The following is a 24,763-nucleotide window of genomic DNA, read 5'->3' as shown; positions in this document are numbered from 1 at the left end:
CTACTCCTGGAATGTTCTGAAAAGCCATGTCATCAGATATTTGCTGATGTAAGGCTTCCTATTTTGCCATGGCAGTCAGGATCACTCAGGTGTAAGTTAAAAGGACGTGTCCTGCTGTTTGAAGTACTAATTTGTTTTACCAGAACATTATTTTTTATCAACTTGGATTTTCATATTAGCCTGTATGGTTTTTTCCCATTAGAAATGGTTCTGTGAGGTACAGATGACAGAAACTGAAACCAACCAGTTACTGACCTGCAACTCTATATGTTACATATAACAATTAGGATTACAAAATAAAATGAGGTCTAAGTGTCGTAGTCAGGTTTGCTTTGCTGAACCTTGAAAATAATTGGTACTCTTCTATCTTCATTCAGGATTAAGCTCACATGTTCTAGAGTCAGAAGGCCTGGGTTCAAATTCTGCCCCTCCACTTACCTCGCGTTGATACAGTTATTTAATCACTCTAAGTTTCCATTTCTTCGTCTGTGAAAAGGGGTAATTACGGAACATACCTAACTGTATAGGATTTTTGTGAGGAATAAAGAAGATCATACATATAAAGCATTAGAGTGTGATAAGTGTTAGCTACTAATGTTAGTGGTATTATTACTACTGTTACTACCACTTCTGTGGTTGGCAGTAGAAAGCCTAGAGTGGCATTTGTGGTAGGTGTTTAATTTGTGCACCATATCTATTTGCCACCTTGACAGAAAGAAGGAAGATGAGGCTTCTTTTCGTATCTTCTTGGTACCTCTGACATAATCCTATATTATCCTTATACATACTCTTACACATTTTATTCTTTCTTTCTTTCTTTATTGAGAAATATTCCAGTGCCTACAATTGGTTGGGCACTTGCCAGCACATTCCTGCTCCCTGGACCTTTACAGCAGAGTATCTCATTTATACCAATGTATGTCTTTTGTTTTATTTTTATTAACATTTTTTTTCTTAATGTTTATTTTTTTGAGAGGGGAGGGGAAGAGAGTGAGGGAGACACAGAATGTGAAGCAGGCTCCTGGCTCTGAGCTGTCAGCACAGAGCCCGATGTGGGGCTCGAACTCACGAACCGTGAGATCATGAACTGAGCCGAAGTCGAACGCGTAACTGAGCCACCCTGGCACCCCTGTGTAAATGTATGTCTTAATTAGTGTGGTCCTTTGATTGCTTACCCAAGGAATTACTGCCTGCTCTGGAGGGCGATTTAGGCTTGAATCCTGACTAAGCTGCTGAACTATGCAGTAACCTGTCTGTGCAGTAAACAGAATTTTCCTTAGTCTTAGTTTTTATCATGAAAACAGGAATAATGCCATCTAACTTAGAAGGAGGTTTGAGGATTAATTAAGACAGTATTAATAAAGTACTTAAGGGGCGCCTGGGTGGCTCGGTCGGTTAAGCGTCTGACTTTGGCTCAGGTCATGATCTCACGGTCCGTGAGTTCGAGCCCCGCGTCGGGCTCTGTGCTGACAGCTCAGAGCCTGGAGCCTGTTTCAGATTCTGTGTCTCCTTCTCTCTCTGCCCCTCCCCTGTTCATGCTCTGTCTCTGTCTGTCTCAAAAATAAATAAACGTTAAAAAAAATTTTTTTTTTAAATAAAGTACTTAAAATAATGTCAGGAACTTAGTAGGTGTTCAGTAAAAGATAGTTCTGTTTTTCTGCCTTTTCTCCCTTTAGGCTGCCAAGAGAAACAGGTGATGATGGTATGTTGAAGCAAATATGGTTTCTGGTGTTTTTTGTTTTATAGAGTCTTTGCCCTTTCACCTGAAATCAGCACATCCCCTTCAACAAATTGTTTTCAGTAAATTTTTTTTTATTTAAAAAGCTTATTTTCCATTATGTATAGCATAAGAAAATGTAATGACTGTCCTGCTAAGACTTTTAAGGCTTCGTTTCTTATTAACCTGTGATTGACTCTCACCTTTTCGTGGGCACAAAATGATGAGCTTTCATTAGTCATTCTCAATTACATTTTTGCTTCCTGCCAATAGTCATCAATATAATTAAACTAAATCTTGGGAGACCACAAACTAAGGACATCAGAAAGCTGGAATACAAATATATTTTGGAGCTAGGAAGAGGTCATTATAGATCTAATCAAATGTTTTCCTTTTTCAGATCAGCAAAAAGGTATGAAAGATGAACGTGCCCAAACTCACATGACCCACCAGTGGAGGAGTTGGGGCTTCCTAGTGTCTAATGTTCATTCCACTGATTTATGCTGATGTTCATATTTTGGTTATCAGCTCAAGTTCAATCTAGGAGAGCTATCACTTAGCAAGTTTTTTATTTTATAGTTTACTTTCTGGGAAATGGATCCTAGAAAATAGATAAGCGATTATGATATTTGGCCCAATTAGCAATCAAAAAAAGGCAAAGTCAAAGAATGAAATAGGGAAGTCAAAGCCCTCTTATTTTGACACTTTGGTTATTGTGTAGGAAAACCAACATCGTTTGTGTTCTTGTTCCTTGGGTTTATTTATTTGTGTCTACTTCTCCACCTATTTCCTAGTGGCTCACTTAAATTTTAGTTTTTTTTTTTTTTTAATATTTTAACTATTTATTTTTGAGAGAGAGTACAAGTGAGGGAGGGGCAGAGCGAGGGGGATACACAGAATCTGAAGCAGGCTCCAGGCTCTGCGCCATCAGCACAGAGCCTGATGCGGGATTCGAACCCACGAACCATGGGATCATGACCTGAGCTGAAGTTGGACACTTAACTGACTGAGCCACCCAGGCGCCCCTAAATGTTAGATTTTGTTTTTATTTTAATTAGAGGTTAAAAATCGATGGGAAAGACCAGTGAGAGGGAGTAAATCAAGAAGGATAAACTTTAGACCCTCTCTGAGAACAGAATGTTTACTGGACAAAATGTGTGGCTTTTGAACTCTTTGAATTGCCAAGGCATCATAAGAAATAAAATGTTATACGGATGTAGTCATTTATAATAATTGTAATAAGGCTGGACTGTGGGAAGGAATACATATTAGGTGTTTGGCAAGAATGTGGTACTTGTGCCATTGGGTCTGTACCTTGCACTTAAATCATCAGCAGTCTGTCCAGACACCATTCCCTCTTGAATCCACACAGAGCCTGAAAATCTTTCTCAACACATCGCATCTGAGAATCAATACCAATTGATCAGAGTTTGTATATTGGCATTTATTTGTTAATCTTGTATTAAATCGTGAGAAATGAAAGTTAGTATGAGTGTGAAAAGGATAGAGGGTTTGTTTGTTTTTAATCCCATAAAGCATTACTGAAAATTTAAAAATTTCATTTAGGATTTTAATTTTAATATGTTCCACCAGTTACAAGTCAATGGTTATATTAGCAAAAATCTTTATGTTTCAGGCACTATGCTGGGGGAGGAGGTAATGAAGTGGCTTTGGTAAATTTCAGTACCACAGTTAGAAACTTACAGGTTAAAAGGAAGCTTATTTTTTGTTTTTTTAAATAATTTTTAAAATATTTTTTTAAATGTTTATTTATTTTTGAGAGAGAGAGGGGGCCAAGCAGGGGAGTGGCAGAGAGAGGGAGACAGAGGATCTGAATCAGGCTATGCACTGACAGCAGAGAGCCCAATGTGGGGCTCAAACTCCTAAGCTGTGAGATCATGACCAGAGCCAAAGTCAGATGTTTAACGGACTAAGCCACCCAGGTGCCCCAAAAGGAAGTTTCTTTCTTTCTTTTTTTAAGTGTTTGTTTATTTTTGAGAGAGAGACAGAGCTTGAGCAGGGGAGGGCAGAGAGAGAGGGAGACACAGAAATCAAAGCAGGCTCCAGGCTCCAAACTTGGAGCACAGAGCCCGATGTGGGGCTCTAACTCATGAACCATGAGTTCATGACCTGGGCTGAAGTCGGATGCAGGAAGCTTCTTTATTTAATGGAAACAACTGTCATAAACCAAAACAAACTGCTTCTCTTCAGTGATCTTGTTATTCAGTGATTGGCAAAGTGCAAGTTCTGGAAATTCACAAGGTTGCTTACTGCTTTAGTTGCATTAAAAAAGAAAAAAAAAAAAAACAACCAGGCTGAGTATCCTCTACCCCACCACCCAGGACAGCTATTTTGGCAAAAGAAAACCTACAACTCTAAGGCAGGAAAGGGAAAATGTAAGAACAAACCTTAAGGAAATAGGAGGAAAGAAATATTTTAAATATTTAAAAATTACTTGAAGGCATTTATTTATTCATTGCTTCAGCAAACGCTTGTGCTTTCTACCTTTCAGATCCTGGGTGAGGCACAGTGATACAGAAATGTAGGGCAAAGCTTCTCAACCTGTTTCATATCATGACATATATAGAAAACGTAATATTGAAACAGAAATCATCTGTTAGGGAGTTCCTGCTACATCAGTCCTGTGAGCTTAGGCAATGAATATCTTGGCACACCGCCACCCTTTGGAGTTGTACCCATTGGGAACATTTGATGTAAGACATACTTCCTGACCTTGAGAAACTGACGACATAGGCAAGTTATCAGACACCGAGAATTCTTGCCTCCAACACTGGTTTTGTATCGGAGGTAGTAGAGACAGTGGATGGCCTAGTTATTGGTGTGGTTCGCAGATTTCGGAACAGGGGACAAATCCAGCAACTGTAGAATAAGACAGTGGAATTTTGTTTTAACTTCTTTCTCAAGTTATGCCTCAAATCCACCTAGCTTCCAAAAGAATAGGCAGTTTTGATTTAATTCAAGAGTTTTGCTTTGATTCAGTGCTTGAGATGAGGAAGGATAAAAAAACAGAGCAGTTGTCTCCCTTTTTGTGAACACTACTCTTTAGAAATTCTAATTCTGGCCACGTGTCCTCCTGCTTCTCTGTAGACCATATTGAGAAGGTGAAGATGATGAGGAAAGAATCGGGAAGAAAAGTGAGAAAGATATTCTGGAGGGAGTTGTACCAGGTCAGAGCAGAACAGCATGTTAAGGCTTCTGCTTCCCATCCCCAGCTTCATCCTCTCTACCCCCAACAAAAACCCTGTAATACTCTGTTTTAAATATTGGATTATATCCAAATATAACTGTTCTTGAGCTCCTCAAGTTGCAGAGGTAAAGAAATTGGTGTCAGGGCTGTATCTTTCTCTCTAAATAAACATTAAAAAAAAAAAAGAAATTGGTATCCTATAACAATTCATTCAGAGAACATTCTGAATATCTACATGGTGGAGTGTGGTCAGAAGTGATCCCTATTTCAGGGAAATAGGACAGGTGGTGTTACAGAAGGACGGAAGAGAAATGCCAAGTTGATCAAAAAATGCTCTCCAGTGGAGAACGTGCTCTATCAGTCTTAGGGTTCTAGAAGTTTGCTAGGAAAGAGGAAAAGTGAGATTCCACAAATTGAAAGAAAGGGGTGGGGAATAAAATCAGGGGAACCTTTTTTAAAAAGCCAAAGCTTTGCGTTAAAAAGTAACGTAAGAGAAAATAAAGCTGAAGGGAAGGTTATAGACTCCCGCTTGTCAAATTCCTTTGGAAGCCCCTTTTCTTTAAGACGTTTGGCAGTTGTCTCTGTATGTGCACCTGTTTATTCTTCGGGTGGTTCCGAAACCTGTATTACTGCTTCCTTTCCGAGTTTAATTTTAAAATATTTTCATCTCCTACTCGTCACTTGTCAGGCTAAACTTAATCTTAGTTATCTCTAGTACTTTTCCTCCAGAAGAATGCCAGAGCGGTTGGTTCGTTGTGTATTTTCAGATTTCTCACCCACTCTTGAAATGCATTTGGTTAAGCCAGGGTTTAGACCAACAGTGTTGACCCCCTGTCTTCCCTTTAAAATTATGGCAGCAATATCAAGACTGCTTTGCCACTTAGTGGTCAAAAGACTATTGGATAACGATTTCCAAACTTTGGGTTACAAGCATATGGCTATTTGGTAGCAATCTCTACTGAATGCAGCTCGGAGCCTAAAGTGCTGAAACAAGTTTGTCAAGTTTTGCCACCTTACTGCAATCTTAAGTGGCAGACAGGTTATGAATTTTATTTTTGCATTTGTTTCATGTTGTTGACTATATGGAAACAGGTTTTAGTTGCCTTTGCTTTCTTAGTAAAAGTAAAGCTTTTATTGAAATTACTAGAAATCAAATCACTCTCTGCTGAACCCTGGGTACTTTTGTGCTTTTGATATTTTGGAAGTGTTAAAAATAAAATGTAGTAATAATGTACCTTACACATAGAGGGAGTAAAATTGCCCCTTTTTGATCTGTGTCCCATTGGATGCAGCTTATTGTCTCCTTTTATAATTAAAAACTATTTTAAAAGTGGTTTGTGGCTGTTTGTATTTGCAGGATCGCCCCAGGACATTTGACATGCACTCGCTGGAGAGTTCCCTCATTGACATTATGAGAGCTGAAAATGATTCCATTAAAGGTAATTTAAAAAATCTAACTATTTGGTTTTAGTGAATAGTTAAACATTTGTATTATCTATGTAATCTCGTGAGCAATACGGCAAATATTATGGGTGCATATTTTGTATGTAGTCAGTTCCATCAACTTTATACATGGACCTCTCTTGTGAAAAAATCAAACGTATTTGGTGGGCGTCCACTGTGGGCCCTTCCCAGTACCAATTAAGAGAGCTACAAGAGTTCTAATTTAATGGGAGACACGAACCATACACTTCATTTTTTTTTTTTTTTTTTTTTTTTTACATCTGAGGCAAAAAGTGCTCAGTGTCTCAAACCTCTATGTGTCTCTGCTCTTGATAGTGACTGGACACTAGTCAGAGTCCAAATGCTGATAGAGGTTTTGGTCTAGTTTCACATTTTTAAAAACGGCCAGTAGTTTCCAAGTTAAAATGAAGTTTTATTATTGAAATAGTTTTTATGGATTATGTTAGGAAAAAATAGTGTTCTTTCTGCATTCTGGTCTCAATTCTATTGCTGACTGGCTCTGTTATTTTGGATCGTACATTTTCTTTTGCCTAGGCCTTAATTTCTCATCTTTACAGTAAGAGGCTTAGCCTCACTGTTAAAGTAAGGCACATATAATGGGTAAGCTTTAAAAATAAAATATAGATGCCTGGACTCCATTCCACGTATGGGATGGGACTTGGCATGTCAACTTTTCAGTGTCTCACGTGATGCTCACCGGCAACCAGGACTGAGAATTACCAGACTGGGTATTCTCTAACGGCCCTTCCAGCTCTGATTTTGTGAAAACTACCCCACAAAATAAGATATTTTTCTGCACATAAATGTCAGTTTACTGGAAAGCAGGGTTGGGTTTTTTGTTTGTTTGCTTGTTTTTTTTAAAGAAATTTGGAACGTTGGATACATTTGGTCATCCCACTTACCTGTTCGTTCACTCATTCATCCATTCATTTGTTCAGTGTTTATGATCCTACTTTGTGCCAGACGCAGCTTTGCACTAGGGTCAAAGGTGGCAAGACAGCCTGTTGCTTTAAGTGGTGACCAGCCCGGCCTGGTTTTCCTTTGAGTTTGGTTGATTATATTACTGCTGCAGTCAAACTTTTAAGTATTTTTTCAGCAGACGAACAATGGTACATTTTTTTCAGGAGAGCTTTTTGAGGTCTGGGGAGATGAAAAATAATATGTGAAAAAAGTATGCATCCAGCTGTTGAGATAATTTTACCATAATTAAGAATATTTTTGAAGATCTTTACTGAATTCCCCATATAATTCTGACGGGTGACTCTAACCCAGATACACAGTCTGTTTCTGAGGAAAGATGATCTCTTGTTCAGAATTTATTTTTGCCATTTCTTAGCACTCTGACTTGGGGTCAGCCTCTTTGACGTATCTGTTTTCTCATCAGAAGAGTGAGGAGAGTCTAAGGCCCTTTCTAGCACCAGAAAAACTACACACTCTTAAATTAAAAGTATAAGCTAAAGGAGAAATGTGAATATGGTCTGTAGATTGTACCAACGGCAGTTTCCTGGTTTGTACTCTACTTATGTAAGGTGTCACCACTTGAGGATGCCGGATAAAGGGTACATGGGATCTCTCTGTACTGTGTTTTGCAACCTGCTGTGAATCTGCAATTATCCAAAAATTAAAAGCTAAGTACAGAAAAAGTAGCTGATGGTAAAGGACATTTGTTTATTCTTAATGTATTCGATTCCTTCAGCAACTTTCTTTTTTTGGGGCGGGGGAGAGCCTCTTATGTACTTGATCCAAAGAATAATAAATAATCAGAACTCATTTTTCATGATAAGTGCCTGTTTCTTTTTATTTCATGATATTTTATTTTATTTATTCATGATAAGCGCATTTCAGAGAAAACACAGTTTCCAAACGGTAGCAGATGTAAGCAGTTTATTACGTGATACTTCTAAGAAGCAAGCCCTAACTAGTACTTAGGTTAGAAATAAGAGTTTGCACACTCTTAGAATAGAGTTATTCTAATAGGATTAACAGTAGCATTTCTTTGATTTATCAGATACAGCCAGAATATCTCTCAGGTTTATTTCTATTTCTTCTAGTGTGCTGAATCATCGTATAAAGTTCTGCTTTTATTCTATATTCCCCTTTCAATTTCTTCCTACCAACTTTTACCCAAATCAAGTTTCTTTAAGCTGATTCTGTAGGGATAACGAAAAATTAAGTCCGATGACAGAAAACATCAAATCTGATCGGCCTGGTCTGGAAACATAAAGGTTTTGTAAAAATAGTGATTTATAAAAGGAAGTGCGGCAAAGCGGAAAGACCATCGGTTTTGGGGTCGGATCTGGATTTAAATTGCCATTCTGTTGCTATGGTTTATGGTGGTTGGGAGGATTGAATGCTATGACATATCCATGAGATCCAGCACACTGCCCAGCCTTGAAAGTTACTCAATAAATGGTATAGATTATTACTAAATATCTGTTAAGTCTATTTTCAAGCCTATCAAATGAGAAACTTAGCTCGAACTTAAGCTTAAGTGCCAAAGTGACTTAAGTATATTAAGTGAACTTTGTCCCTTTTTTCCTTTAAAGAGTAGTAAAGAATTCATACATGAGTTCTTTGTCCCAAAATGTCAGAGTATAGTTATGCTTGATTTTTTGTATTTAAAAAAAAATTTCTTTTAACGTTTATTCATTTCTTGAGAGAGACAGAGCGTCAGTGGGGGAGGGGCAGAGAGAGAGAGGGAGACCTAGAATCCGACGCAAGCTCCAGGCTCTGAAGTGACAACACAGAGCCCTACATGGGGCTCGAACTCATGACCTGAGCCAAAGTCAGATACGTAACTGACTGAGCCCCCCAGGTGCCCCAGCTTGATTTTTTTTAAACCAAGATGATGAACTTTATATTAGTGTAGTCTGTTACCACCGAAATGTAGTTTGGCTCGAGGAAATACTTTACTTCTTGTCAAGCTCCCTTGGTTTAGATAGCTACTAGGAAAGCTGTGCTTGATTTTAACAGTGATTCTATTGTGAGATTTTTTTTTAAAGGTGATAACAGAAGTTGAATATCTTAAAAAAAAAAAAACCACAACAACATATTATCCTTTTAAAGTAAATATATAAAACCTGCCAATCCATTTTGAAAATAAAGAACCCCTCCGGTTGCTCTGCTACTTTATGGAGAAAACAGAATATGGGCATTGATTCTGTGAGACTAGTAGAAAATAATATGCCTCTCAGAAAAAAAAGTATGAGAATTCAATGAAAAGAATTTGAGAATTAAAAAGAGCCCACCATATGGAAGCAAATTTTATATTTGGGTTTATTTTATCTTAAAAATAATTTCATAAAATATATTATGAATGACTTCACTTATTTTTAATCCTTCGTTTGCAGTTCCTTATAGAAATGTGATTGTTGAATGTGTTTAAAGTTGATATAAGACCTAGAAGTTGGATGGATTGATATGGCTGTATTATTCATCTAAATTTAAAAAAAACCACTTAGGAAACGAAATTTTGCTTTTCCTTTTGGGAAAAAAAAATCTCCTTTAATGTAGTGTGGTTTAAAACTTAATTTTGCAGTCAACAGACAAAATGCTTAATAGGCCTAGGAACCTTCAAATATAGCTTTTGAGTATCTTTATGAACATGTTGTTGATTCCAACTGGCTTGTTGAAAACCTTTCATCTTTTTAAAATTTTTTTAACATTTTTAACAAATGTGCAAAAGGAGTACCTGGCCTTCCTTTCATAATTTATATTAGTTTTGTTTACAGTTGAAGTAGTTTCTCCAAGAATATTAAGGCTACTGTCATTTTCTTCATGGACAGAGGATTAGCTCTTTGGGAGGAAAAGGGTCTTGCCTCTACCTTATCTCCATGTCCTTTCTCTGATCAGCTGGCATGTCTGTATGTTATTTTTATCCACGAAATTATATATTGCATTCTCCATAACCAATGCCGGTAATAGTCCGTAGAAGCCTTTCCCCAGAGACCGATTTCATTTTCTTTACTGCACACCCAGTCTCGTAAGCTAAGAGCGTGAGCCATTGACAGATTTTGAATTTTGATCTGCCAGTGGCAGGTTGCTCATTGCCACAGAATTATTAGGCTTATCAAGTATTTTCTTCACCTGGACAGAAGAATCTTTTACTGTTGTAGGTGGTCAGCTGATCATTTGGGGGGATATTCTATCTTACTGTTATTTGTGTTTTTTCTTGCCTGTGAAATTGGTACTTACTGTTTAGAAATGGAGTAGCGTGAAATATATTAAAACCACATGCGAGCACATCTGTTTTCAGCCTTCTGAAGCATGGGCTGGACACAGTGAAATAAAAGATTCACAAAATGGTATTATATTCAGTGTATGGTAGGAAAGACCTCTGATGATTAAGGAGCCTTTTTTTTTTTTTTTTTTTTTTTTTTTTTTTTTTCCTTTTCTGTCTGGGAAGGGAATGAAAGAGTATAGATGTAAACCAAAAAGTAGCTGTTAGGGAGAGGAAGCAGAGGGAGGCCGCACTGGAATAAAGAGAGAAATAGTACTTGAAAATTATCAGATGTCAGATGGAGTAAAACAATCCACAGTTTCATAATAGTGGCTGAGTATTTTAAATCCTGTATATGGAAGCAACTTAGTATATAGTTTGCTTCATTTCACTAGAAAGCCAAATGAGACAGCAAAATTATTGCGAGAATAAAGGCAAATCTGTAAATTATCAAAACATTATAGTTGTTCTTCAGGTATCAACTAACTAAATTATGAGTCAGAATATCATCCTATTTTTTCCTCAGAATATTGTGAAATTGGAATCTTCTTGTCTTTATATTGTTACAGAATGTATCTTGCTTTCATTTTTGGAAGAGGGACTAAAAGTATCCACCCAGTGAGTTTCAGGCATCTTAAATACTTGACTTGAATGTAAGCAATAAGGATTGCATTCAGAAGTGCAAGTTGTTTCAAGTGCCATTTTTTTTACATATCCCGTGGTGCCCAAGAAATCTATTGCATATGTAGAGTAAGTAGTGGGAGTATGTTACACACTTAGACATTACTGCCACACTTGCTTCATGCATTCATTTAATAAGAATTTATTTTGAGAGCTGGATCTACTCCAAAAACGCGATGTATTCAATTCCCGGCTGCCAAAGGTATTGTGACCTTGTGTTTTAAAATATTTTTGATATACGTTTTTCTTTCTTTATTACACATTAAATCTGGGGGCCCTTCCCCCCCACTATTTTTCATTGCTGTGGATTTGTTTGAAACAAATGCTTAAATGAGTAGGCAAGTGATGATTCCATCTGTGCCTCATTTCTTTGTTGCTAAGCAAAAGAATTTATAATGATCTCTCTAGAAGAAAATCATGAAACTCTGTTGAAAGTTGAGTACACAAAGCCTGTTTCATTTATTTTGCATAAGTTTTTTATGTCGCTGTAAGAGAATGACCTTTGGGATAATTTAAATTCCTTACAGTAGGGGGGAGGATAAAGTTAGTGCTACTTAAAAATAGATACCATAAAAAAGAGCCAGGAAGCCTTACATTTTTCTTTGATACCCAATTCTTTTAATAATCCTATATTCCAAATTGCAGCCATCTAATTCCGTAGTTTAAAGAACAGATGTTGCAAACTGATACAGATGTTTTAGAACATATACTGCAGAGTGACTTTATGTATACTTGAGATAGCTCCAAGAACTTTTTATGAGAGTTGTTGAAAATAGGACTACATTTAATATCATTGTTATAAAATTGAATTTTGGAGTGAGTAAAATTATAAAAAAAGAAAGGAGCTCTGACTAAAAGAAGTTCCGCTGCTGTAATGTTAAAATGATTTATTTCAAATGGTAGTGAGGGGATATCATTTCTTGTAGTATTTAACCTTTATCCCAGTTGAATCAGTTTGCCTGTGGCAATTCTGCACCCCACGCCTCCATTGCTTTTGTAAAGGACAAGATGAACGTTTTCCTTTAAGGGAGATTTAACAGAGCGTGATACAAAGTACCGTAAAAGAAGAAACGGATAGTGCAAACCAGCTAATTTTGCTCGTGATTCTTAATCAAATTTCACCTTCCAAGTAAATGACTGTTACTTGGCGTCAGATGTCTTCTGGTGAATTGGGGGCATCTTTAAATATTACCGTCTTGAAGATTCAGAGTCCACCAGGCAGCTGCTCTGAAAGTCGGGCGGGATCCTTCCTGAACTCGGCTGGTTCCTTCTTGCTCTGTTTGGGTGATACCAAGTTAACTCAGAGCAGCATGGCAGGGGAGTGGCTAAGGCCTCCAGAGAGAAGAACGTGGTCTTGCTTCTAGAAGCTTCGTGAGTAATAGAGTTAAGTACATAGCAAAAAATACAATTTAAACTCGACTGCAGTGAACTGTGTGTGTGGCTGTTTAGAAATGAAACGAAGCGGTTTCCTCTCCTTTCGCTCTCTCCCTTTTATGACCGCTGAAATGGAACATCCTCAACACTCCTTCTCTTTTGCTTGGCTTAGCGGTGCCGCAGGATGGGACCTGGGCTTCTGTGTTGAGGTAACTTCTTTTGTGAGCCAGGAGAGGACAAAGTAGCGGGGCGTGATTTCCTTTGTATCACCGACGCAGGGTATATTCTTAATTGTAAACCACTGTCCGCTCTCTGGTTTACCACCGGTCAGGATCTGATGGATTCCTCAAGCACTGTGTAGGCAGAGCTTACAAAGGTGTGGATTTTGACCAGCACGGCTTCACTTTTTCAGATTGGGGATTGCTTTTGTTTTTGGTTTTGTTTATTTATTTTGTTTTCGGGGGGGGGGGGTGGTGGGGATGGCTGGGAGAACAAAATGTGATGTGTATGAACAGAGCATTGGACCTTTAGCCTCTGAACTGAAACCCGCTCTGTCCATAGTAAACACTCCTTGCGCTGTGTCCAGACCCTCCTCTGCCCAGTTTATTAACATAACATGTCGTGGTAAGTAGATTCTTTGCCCTGCACCCTCCACACATTTGTGATAGAATATTGACTTTTGTTTTTATTTGTTCTGAAAATCGTGTAAGCAGTTGTCACAAAGGGGGAGTTTGTCTTATGTCATCCATGATGTGGGTCCAGAATTACTTAAGCCGTCCTCTTAATCCTGAGCATGGAGCACAAGGAATCTTATTTTGAGTCCATGAAAATTCAGTGATCCTCTTAAAACATTGTTAAACTCCTGATTTTACCTGCGTGAGAGGTGAGGGTAAAGGGGCACGGGGGGTGGGGGGGGGTGAGAGTGAACTGTTTATAGAAGGTTAAAGATCCGAAACATTTCTTTAAAAGAAGGTTTTAACTTCGTCACCTTTCCCCCCGCCCTTTACAATTGTGTTAAGGCTCCCATATTTTATGGCTGTTGTGGCTTAATTTTGTTGGATGTACGTTCAGAGCAGGGACTGGTGATGGAATCAACTACACGTTGACAGTTAACACTTAGAAATAACAAGAAAATAGTAACTTGGGAAAGAAAGGCAGCAGTCAGGTAGCAAATTAACAAGTGCTTTTCTGCACTGTTTTACCCTTTCAGTGTTGTGTACAACTTAGTAAGTATAGGTATTGCCTTATGGACAGGCAATAATATTATTTTTTCGTTCAGAAATGTAATCAGAACGATATTTAAGCAGTAAAGTCTTCAGACTTTGTCAACAGTTTGCCAGCGTTACGTATTAGGGAGCTTCCTACACTAGAAAAATAGTAGAAGGAAGTCCAGAATATTTATAGAGATCCATTTTGTTCATGCCTGCATCCAAATAAATAATAGTATATGTGCACCTTTTGGTAGTGTCACTTAGTACTTTTGGTCTCCCTTCTATATTCTAAAATTCTCTGGAGAGGGGACTTGCTCTCTTATTTCGTGACAGGTAGTAAACCAGCCCTGAATACTAATAGCTACATAACGAAGAGTCTTTTGATAATGGGGTAATACAATAGGGAGCAGTCTGCAAAGATCTTAAGACTTTTCCTTGACCCTGTGATCTATAATCCTTGAATATGTTATTTGCCAACTTGGAGCTGTCATAAAAATATCCAAGATTCTCTTTGCGTTCAGTTCAGTGACAGGAAGGACAGATCAGTTGCACAGTTGTGCCACAAAATTATTTCTTCCTTGATAGGCATGGAATTTCCACATGACTAGTGTATGCAGGTGATTCATTTAGCACCTATATATATATACCCGGTACGCTGAATTTCTCTACCCCACAGCTCCTTATTTTTTCCCCCTCACGTTGCCACTATCCTCATTACTAAAGTTACAAGATGGAAAAGAGAGAAAACTCTCACAAGAGAGAGTCTGTTGTTCAGCGCTAAAAGTTTGCAAAAGGAGTACTTTTTAACTAATTTTGAACTAGTTACTACTCTTTGAATCAGGTATTGAGATGGCCAGGCTGCCTCTGGGCTTCATTATTTTGTCTAATTGACTGATTCTGAATTCAGTCCCACGCCAGTGCGCTCTGGTCTAAAAGCAAGGCTTTGTTTTATTCTGGGTATTACCTGGTAACCAGTCAATTAAGAACGTTAGTGGAACTCTGAAGGGAAAGCAGTTCCATAATCTCTTTGGAATCCAGTTGGGCTGATGCCAGTTGCTATACATCGGGAAAGAGAAGGAGGAATCAACCAATTAGAGGACCCTTTTTTCATTCTCAAGAAACCCACAATAAGTGCAAATCTCAATTCTGAAGAGCAGTCGTGATTAATTGAAGTATAAAGAACTTAAAACAAAAAAATCTAACTTCTACTGGCCCTAATATTCCAAATAATAAATGCCTAGTATGGTTCATTAAATACGGGTATTTAAATTAGCCACTCCATCTCTTTATTGTAAACGATCAGTGGTTGTTACCTTCTAACCGACTTTCCCAAATTGTGAGGAGTGAAAAGAGAAGCATTTAGGATCGTGCTCCAACCTGGCTCTGCCATTAGCAGTAATAAGGCCTTCGGTCCATCACTTCTCTCTAGATTTTGGTTTCCTCCCCTGGGAATGGAAGGATTGAACACCATGACCTTTAAACTACTGTTAGCAATTCCACAAAGTCTCTCTGACATGGTGTTCCTAAGTGACAAAATTGCAGAGTTTTGTAGTTTAATGACGAAAAGTAGCGAATGGGTTTCGTGTGGGTTTGGGCGTGGCAGTATTTTATACTGATTAGTTGTAGAAAGGGTATACCAGGAATCAAATAAATGTAGTCAGCTGAATGAAGGCTTTGTTTTTAGACTGCATCTTTTCTTTTTGAGATAGGCCTAAAAATATTATGTTTAGGAAGCCTTTGTTTAAACTTGGCGTCATGGAATGTTTTTGTTCTCAATTTGTGGACCATGGGCCTCTTGAACCATGAGAATTATTTGATGGGGCCCCTATGAACCCATTAGGACTAAGCATTCCAGTTAGGTGATAGATATATCATTTACATATGCAGGATTGTCTTTCAGAAGCATGTGGATGCTGATGTAATGTAATTAAAATACATTTCAAGGTGTTGCTAAATTCATAGTAGCCTTCTATTATTAAGGTGGTTTGTTGTTGTTTTACCGGTAGTATTCATGGGAGCGGGGGTTGGGGGTCTCATTTGTTAGTGTGGTGGGGAGGCTCTCCGAAACTTTTTTTTTTTAATATTTTTTTAATGTTTATTTTTGAGAGAGACAGAGACAGTGTGTGAGCAGGGGAGGGGCAGAGAGAGAGGGAGACACAGAATCCGAAGCAGGCTCCAGGCTCCGAGCTGTCAGCGCAGAGCCCGACGCGGGGCTCGAACTCACAAACCGCGAGATCATGACCTGAGCTGAAGTCGGCCGCTTAACTGACTGAGCCACCCAGGTGCCCCTAATTGTTCTTCTTTAAACTGCCATTGGAATGTACCCCGTTACCAAAAAGAGTGTAGCGTAAGGAGGAATTTAATAGAGGAGATGGTGAGGATGGAGACATAGAGGAATGAGGAGCTGAACTTGCCTTACCCTAGATTATTAGCTCCACCAAAATAGCACTTTGGGACTTTGTCTCTGACGTCTACAACCATCTTTTTGCCCTACGAGGCAGGGCTAGGAGCGTGGGCTGTTTAGACTACGTCTGGTGCAATGCTAGGGTCCGGGGGAGCCCTGCGACAAGGGGCACACGCACTCTGGGGTTGGGTAGCATGGCAGCCCCCGATAGCAGGGGGAGACAGCCTTCTTTAAGGCCCACGGTTTGAGCTCCTGCTTATATTCCAGTTCCACAAATATTTGAGCACACTCTATGCACCAGGTAGTAGTAGATCAGAGGACACATTTGATGCCAGTCTACGGTTTTCTTTTTTGAGATAGACCTGGACATTCTGTGTAGGAAGCAGTGTTAACAACCACTTCCAAGTGGAAGAGCTCATCCTTCTGATACTGTTTCTCTGACTTTCACTCTGTGCCCCTTCTGGGATTTATGTAACTTAAATCCTTACCATAACCTTTTATGTGAGTTTTGTGATCTCCATTTTACAGTTGAAGAAGTTGAAGTTCAGAGAGACACAACAGCTTCTGGAAAAGTCACTCATCACTCAACTAACTGGTACCTAGAAAGGAACACAGAGCTCCTGGTTCCTGGTTTAGTAGCTTGGGTGTTTATTATGTGGCATTTAAGAGGAAAACATAAAAAGAGCCTGAACGTTTTTTTTTTTCTTCTTCTTCTTTTTTTTTTTTTAGTATGCTTTAGACAGAGAATAGGCGTTAACGTTTCTTAATTTTTACTTAGGACACTGGGTCAGAATTGAAGATCTGCATTTTATCATAATGTACTGTAAAAGATTCAGATCTCAAATCTGCTGGTTTCTTACTGAAGGTTACATTATTGAGGGTAGAGGTCAAAATAGGATCACTGAGGGAACGTTTCCAAGGTGGCTTATTTTCCCTGATTCTGATTCACCAGGTCTGTCATGAGACTGAAGCATGCGTATTCTCCAAGTGATTCAAATACACCGCTGTCTTGCCCCACGGTCATCTTCACTCACTTTGTGAACCACTTTGGATATAAAATCTAAAGCTGTGGGAGGCCATTCATACAACAAATACATATCAAGAAACAGCCATGTGCCAGGCACTATTTTAGGCCGTTGGGATATATCAGGGAATAAAAGCAAAGACTCCTGGCCTCATGCATCTTATCCTTCAAATAATTAGCAGATATCTTGGAATAATAGCTTGCTTATTATTTAGTTTTGAAGGCTAGTAAGGCAGAGGAAGCCTCAGTGCCTTAAATATCGATAGAAGAAAATAAAAACTGGGCCTTCTGAGAAACCACAAAAGGTGAAATTACATCAGGTGTGAAATTCAAGTGCATTCTTCATTAAGGTTCAATAAAGTCATCAGACTTTATATTAAATAAGTGATTAGATGGGGCGCCTGGGTGGCTCAGTCGGTTAAGCGTCCGACTTCGGCTCAGGCCTCGATCTCGTGGTCCGCGAGTTCGAGCCCCGCGTCGGGCTCTGGGCTGATGGCTCAGAGCCTGGAGCTTGCTTCTGACTCTGTGTCTCTCTCTCTCTCTATCCCTCCCCCGTTCATGCTGTGTCTCTCTCTGTCTCAAAAATAAACGTTAAAAAAATTTTTTTAAAAAAATAAGTGATTAGAGTTGAGGATAGGTATGTATGCAGAAAGCCAGTTAATGACTCTGCCGATTGCTTTTTGGGGGTTGGACTTCAGTAATCAGTTTCAGGAGCAGTTTATCACTCTTCTCTAAAGTTCTCAATCATTTGCAAGCAACTTGGCTTCTGGCATCTAGAGATTTCATAAGTTTGTCTTGATCTTTTATGTTCATGTCACTACAGAGAGCCGTGTCTCAAAATCATTTGTACCTTGGGGTCAGATCGCTAATTGTTTATCCGCTGGTTCTTTTAAAATGTGTCTCTTGTAACACATGCCTTTCTTAATCAAACTTTTGCCAAGGTAGGAGAATTTCAATTTACTGCCTTGGCTTTTTTCTGGATTACTTAAAACTTTACTACCCGTTGGTCTGTTTTTCCACTTTTCTTTCCATTATATTATCTTTTTGTTTTTGTTTTTCAAACTGGCTTTTGTTCATTCAAATTTGGACAAAAACTATGCCTAGTTTTTTTAAGCTTTAAAAATTGCGATTAATCACTGGTTATCATAACATCCTCTTAAGGCAAGTTATCTTGTTGCTCTGTCCTCTAAATGTAGCATCCAGAGTCAGAAGGCCTCTGGCAGGGATAAAAATAGCCTTCCTGCTTGCCGGCTCGTTGTTGGTTTACTGGCAGTAGGAAATCTTTTGAATTCCTTAATTGGGTCAGCTGTTTGCTAGTTTCTCTCTAGACATCCCCTTCTGCCTGAAATTCTTAGATGCTTTTTGTTAGGTCTTGCAACTTTGTACCTGCCCTGAGTTCCAGTCAAAGCCATCCTTCTTTTTTATGGGAAACCTTCTATAGTCTATGGAAACTTACCCCTTGACTTTCCCTGTCTTACGGATAAATGTTATTGTTTGGCCACTATTACAATCTCTTACCACGATTGAAAAATAAATTTGAGGCATTGGTACAAAAGGAAGACGTCCTTGGTTTTTTTTATAAGGAACATTTTTCAGTTGAATTTTCAATTTTCATTTCCTAAAACACTTCTGCTACTTTGCCAATCTGGCTATTATAAAGGTAAGGAGTTTGATGTTTTTCCCCCTTCGCTCCCCCAAAGAATCACATCCGTTTGTAACCAAGAACACCAGCAAGCTCTCATCTCTCTGAAGCTGAAAAATCCCCCAGATGGCCACTCCCTTCTCCAAGTTTTCAGTTTGGATCTTATTTGGCTAAAACAAATCCTTCCTCTTTCTTTCATAAGTGGAAGATTGTTGGTTATCTCTGGCTTGTGGTCTCAGAGGGGAAAAGATTTAATGTTAATAGAGCACCTCTTCTGTACCAGGGACTTTTCTGAGCATTCTGCAAAAATTGTGTCATGAATTTCTCAACAACAGCCTTGCAAAGTAAATGGAAATACTTGTTTTACCGAGGCTCATAAAAGCTACGTAATTCGACCTAGCTCACAAGACGGGAATTGGTCTGCCTCTCTACCCTTTCTACTGCATGTTCCGGGGCAGAGAGACCACCAATTGCTGGCTTTGCTTCATTTGCTTCAGCTATTTATGGAGCATCTTTGCTCGAAGCTCTGGGAGGCAAGACCTCCAAATGTGTCCTGAAAGATTTTGTTGCCTTAGAGAAAGAGGGAGTTTAGAGATAGGTAATTCAAATATCGTGTAAAGGGTGTTTGTATGGAGTGCATGAGGTTGTCTGAACCAGAGAGCCAGTGGTTTGGGCAGGCAGGGAGGACTTCCCATAGGTGAGAAGCTACCTGGGCAGAAGGGTGGTGGCTTGAGTGGTGAGACATTGGGAGTAGAGAGAGGAGGGCATTCCAGACAGAGGGTGGAACCCGGAAGTAAAAGTTAATGGGCCAGTAGTTCTGGACTAGCTAATGTGGGAAGGGAAATGGCAGTGTGGAAAGATGAACCTGGGGAGATAGGCAAGAGAAGTCAAGAATTTTTAATAAGCCCTGGCTTTTAAAGTGAAAGCCAGCTCTTTCTCAGAGAAGGGTTTTGTTTAGCGTGAAGTGTGTCTGTGTGTGATTTAAATGTCTCTTTGGATGGGTGAGGGGCAAGATTCTCCAACTGATGTCAGTCCCAGCCAGTTCCTCCTTTGTGATTTCGCATGGAAACATCTTTACTGGAGGCTGGTGGTATCACAGATAGGTTAGGGGGTAGAATAAGGTCAGTGGAATGCATTAGTAAAAATAATTACACGATTAAGTGATAGAACATATTGAACACATTTTACAGTAGTTCTTATTGATATGTGTTCTGCATCTAAGTATAAATTTGGTATTCAGAAACTGAATTTTTTGTACATCTCTTTGAGCCTCGCTCTGTGTTGTCTAGGTCCCCACAGCGCCATCTTGCTGCAAGTCTCAGGCAGTGTTGGTAAAAACCGCAGATGTAGAAAGGCAGGTAGAGCAACAACACCTCCTTTAAAAACTCATTGGTGGCAGTATAGCTTTGACTTGCTTAAATGTGAGCTAAGGAAAATTAGCAGGGACACTGCAGTGAAACAACAAGTGTATATGTATGTTTATGTATGTAGGTACTGTGTATAAATCTTTACTCTGCCTTAGGAATGGGCCTAAGCCTATATACTTATCCTTTTCCTGTTAGAAAATTTTAATGGTGTCCACTGAAAACCCTTCTCTTTTCCTCGGAGTATCCAGGTTTTTGTAGGGTGAGTCAATCAAAAAAACTTAGACTTTTACATCACTCGTTACTTTATATAGGACTGCATGGCTGTATTTTGGGCAACCTTGCAGTTATCCCGTATTATCATTCCTTAGCCTACACACGTCACTGACAATGCTGGCATGACTGAAAAAGAAGGTTGTGGCATGAAATCGAATAGCACTATAGAACATTTGACATTTTTCGGTGTTTGTATATGCATATTTCTGTGTTTGAAATAGTAGCATTTATTATTTCCTGCCGAATCATCAGTAGCAGTAATATCTGGGTAATGTTTTAGAAAATAACTTTTTCTCTAATTTTGAAAGTAATGCATACATATATATACTCTAATGTATCAGAGTATCTCCTTCTAGTCCTTCCTCCTTTCATCTCATTGACGAGGTTACTTTAGTTTTCGTCTTAGTATAATAGTACATAGTGTTCTTTTGGGTACTTCTGCCCCCCCCACCCCCCCATCAGCTGTTCTTATTCTGGTTGGTAAATATTGGTTCTGCAACTTGCAAATGCCTGGCATAAAATTGGCTAGCTGGGGTACAGATCTTTTCCGAGCTGTAGAATTTGGTAGTGTAGTTCCCCAGAGTCTCACACTGTATCAGTTGCCTGTATTTGGCTAGGTTGAGTCATAGCACCAAATATAGTCTCTGCCTTCTGCATGATGTATGCCGGGCTCCTGGCTCCAAATGCCCCAGCTGGTCTCCAGGGACTACTATTTTTCTGTCATAATCCCTCTTAAGATTAGGATGGCTAGCCAGGCAGTATTTCTATATATTCATAACATAATCAATACTAAGAGCCTTCCAAGATTGAATTTTATCCAGTAGGTTCACTTTGCCTGAAATCCCAGTGTCCTCCTTCTCCCTTGAGAAATTCAATTCTAAATGTGCCAAAACCTGGGTTATATTTATAGATAGATGAGTTATCAAAAAACCAACCAAACAAAACCCACAAACACTGGATTATATTCATATTCAGATAGCTCATTTATTTTTGTTCTACTTCACTTTATTCATTTGTAAAATGCTGGTATTTTAATTTCAGTGGAATGAACTCATTGAATGCTTACCTGGTACTCAAACAGGAAACTCAAGGTACCTAGGTAAAAGTCTAATTCTTAAAGGGGGCTATTATGATAAAGAGATAAAAAAAAGAAATTTAGATGATTACCTAACAAGGTTGGCTGTTGCAACATAGTTAGAAATAAAACTTAGTGAGTTAATCTAGAAAGGGGGTTGCCTTTTGGGGAAGGTTGCACTGGAAAAGGGTGAATCTGAAGAGAGAAAAAAAAGAAAAGATTTGAAAAATCCCCTCCCCTGGGAACAAAGGAAGAGAGTACTGTCAGACAAAAGAAGGGATTGTCAGTGATCTAGCTGTGGAATAGAAACCGCAGAAATGTCTGTAAAAATTGGCATCCGTGGAACAGAGGGAATATTAGCACAGAAATGAAGGGTGTACAAGGAGAATGAAAAGGCTTATGGAAGACTTGAATGTCCCATGGCACTTAAAATGAGAGTTTATGGAAGATTTCCAGAAAGGAAGTGATACGTGTCATCCATAATGGATGTCATCAATGGATGACTCTAGATATTTTAATTGTAGAAAGAATTTACAGAAGGGTAGGGCAGTCAGGTTAAGGAAGCATTATGAAGTTTTAAAAAAAGTTTTTTGAAAAAAAATATCATTGCGTATATTTTCTGAATTGAAGTAGAAAACATTACTGATTGGTTAACAAAACGTCACAGGTGTATTTGTTACCTGGAGGCCAAAATTGATTCCAGCTTGACAGGACTCATATCACAAGACCAAGTTAGAAAATTAAAAACAAGTATCACTTTCAGAGTTAAACTATGAACTTGGCTGTTGATTCTTCAGTGCCCTATTGTCTCAGCTGAAGGGTAGAGTTACTGCATTCAGAAGTCGGAAGAGCAGGAAAGGTGTCAAAGGTCACCTACCTTGGCGGTAAAGGGTAGGATCTCCTCAGAAGCTGTGCGTTGAGGCAAACTCTGGGAACTGAGTTAAGGACATTTTTGTGCCTGTCAAGTTGAAATATTCTTCTTATCTCTCTCTCCTTAAAAGAGATACCCAAAAGGTGAGTTTCTGATAAGGTGGAACTTGGTTTGTGTAAACTGGGCCAGCCAGTTTGGTCATTTGTCTTTTTTGGTTTCTCATTGTTGATTATCCCTTCTCGGCATCAGATAAGAGGCATTTAGTTTATATGGAACAGTTCTGGTTTCACCTGGAATGTTAGCATTAAAAAAAAAAAAATAGAATATCTTCTTAGAAGTAAAACATTTCCTTTTAACTTCGATTAATATAGTTAAATACTTTTGTTTCTGTGTTGACTTACATCAACTTAAAAAATGAAATGGTAAATGAAAATGGTATGTATCATAGTTCTCTTATTTACTAGAGGGTTTTTGCAGCAATAAAATTTATACATGTGTTCCGTTACAGAAAATCAGCTGCTACTTTGAGTTAACTGATTCAGAAACACTACTCACCCGCTCCTAACTTTTTTAACAGTTAAGGTCATGTTCTTTTTCCAGCATCACCACTCTCTGCTTTAAAAAAAAAAAGAAAAAAAATGCTTGTGACAGATCATACAATCCAGGCTTATAGTTAAAAGCAGTTTAGATGGAATTCGCCCGACTTGGATACTTGGCTGTGTATATTAGCGTTAAATAATTGAGCCAACTTTCATGAAGAAGTTGAATATCAGAATTAACTTTTACCTCCTCCTTTCCTATTTCCATCCCTAGCTTCAGTCTAACTAGGAGCAAACTGAAATTTAAGTGAAATAATTAACAACTTAATAATAATCCTTGTATTTGGCCTTAAAGTATAGGAAAATTACGAAGTTCAGATTTTGCTTCATATTAGACTCCCAAGTTTTGGACATGGGTTAACTAAAGCTATTAGCAATAGAGCACACTTTTCTTTTTTCATGGCATGAGGTCGTTTCTTTGGAGACTATTTCAAAGAAGCAGAATTTGAGAAATCGAAAGATAGATGAGGCCTAAAGTTCCTTTCTGAGGAGTTGTGAATATATGGCTGGTGGAACGATAGGACCACATATTAGCTCTGGTTCCCATAGTGTTTCCTGGAGCTAGATAGGGCCTCCTGGCATGTTGGAAGGCTTGCCTCAGCCTTAAGGCGTGCGAGAACCTCTGCTTACCCACTTTTCCATACCTTCGGAGAGTCTGCTGTGATTCTGTGGGATTAGAGTTTAGTGTGCTATTTCCTAATGAAATGTCTGTAGTTAGGAGTCAGTTTTAAATTCTCACACTATTCCCCGATTTACAAAGTGCTGACCATGGTAGATAATTAACAGTCACGTTCTCCTATTCGTTCTTTAGACTTGTAGAGGGTTTTCCACCATTCTTAGGAAGGCGGGTGCAGATGAACGTGTAGAATATGGAGACTTAAAACTGTTGCCCCGATAATGTTTATAATTTACAGCGTAGAACTAGGGGTATGGTGTGTACCCAGAAGTAGTACATGGTACTATGTGGTGTAGATATTTAGAAACTCCTCCAAAACAGAAATGTAATTCCTTATAAATGGAGAGATCCACCCCACTGCTGTTTCCCTCCCTTTATTTGTGGCTACCAATTTAGAAGATGCTGTGGCTTCCAAAAATTTTAGTGCCAACACAACTTCTCTTTTGATGGACATCTTGGGTGTCCACTGTAGGTTCAAAACTAGATTTTGAATCACCTCAAAATCAGAAGTAAACCAACCCGGCATTTATTGAGCACCTATTGTGCTCTGGGCATTGTGCTCTGGGCTTTGATATTTTCTGTCACATGTAAGTACAGTGATATGTTTTGCTTACCTTCTGTGCATTTCCTCCCAAATGAGAATTTAAACCTATTAGTGTGTCTGTACATGTAGTTATAAGCCTGGGCTTTTGTTATGAATTATATAGAGAAATCTTCCTGCTACTTACGTACTTTTAAAAAAGCACAAAAAAACTGCACACCTGAAAACTTTCACACTTATGGAGCAAAAAAACTATCATGATGAGTTTGTGTTAGAACATAATGTTATAAAGGAAATTACTTTGTGTGGGAATTTGGAAATTAGAGAGCAAATACTTAAATATGAGGGATATTTTATTTTCCCACTTTCAAACTTGCCCTTTTTGGATGTTTGTGAACATGCTGATTGACATGTCCT

At 38.7% G+C, this 24,763-nt stretch overlaps 1 protein-coding gene across 3 annotated transcripts in view; it reads left to right on the top strand.

Annotated features, from left to right (window-relative positions):
• The window catches only part of CPEB4 (cytoplasmic polyadenylation element binding protein 4), a 66,205-nt gene that overhangs the window by 15,225 nt on the left and 26,217 nt on the right, over window positions 1-24,763 (top strand). For all 3 annotated transcript variants that reach the window (XM_030327427.2, XM_030327418.2, XM_030327436.1), the window contains exon 2: window positions 6,283-6,364. In XM_030327427.2, the coding sequence (XP_030183287.1) occupies window positions 6,283-6,364 (82 nt within the window). The remainder of the gene's footprint in view (window positions 1-6,282; window positions 6,365-24,763) is intronic.

The sequence above is a fragment of the Lynx canadensis genome, chromosome A1 (assembly GCF_007474595.2).
Source record: "Lynx canadensis isolate LIC74 chromosome A1, mLynCan4.pri.v2, whole genome shotgun sequence".
Taxonomy (NCBI): Eukaryota; Metazoa; Chordata; class Mammalia; order Carnivora; family Felidae; genus Lynx; species Lynx canadensis.
Note: the sequence above shows the minus strand (reverse complement) of the source record. Positions and strands in the feature narration are given on the sequence as shown.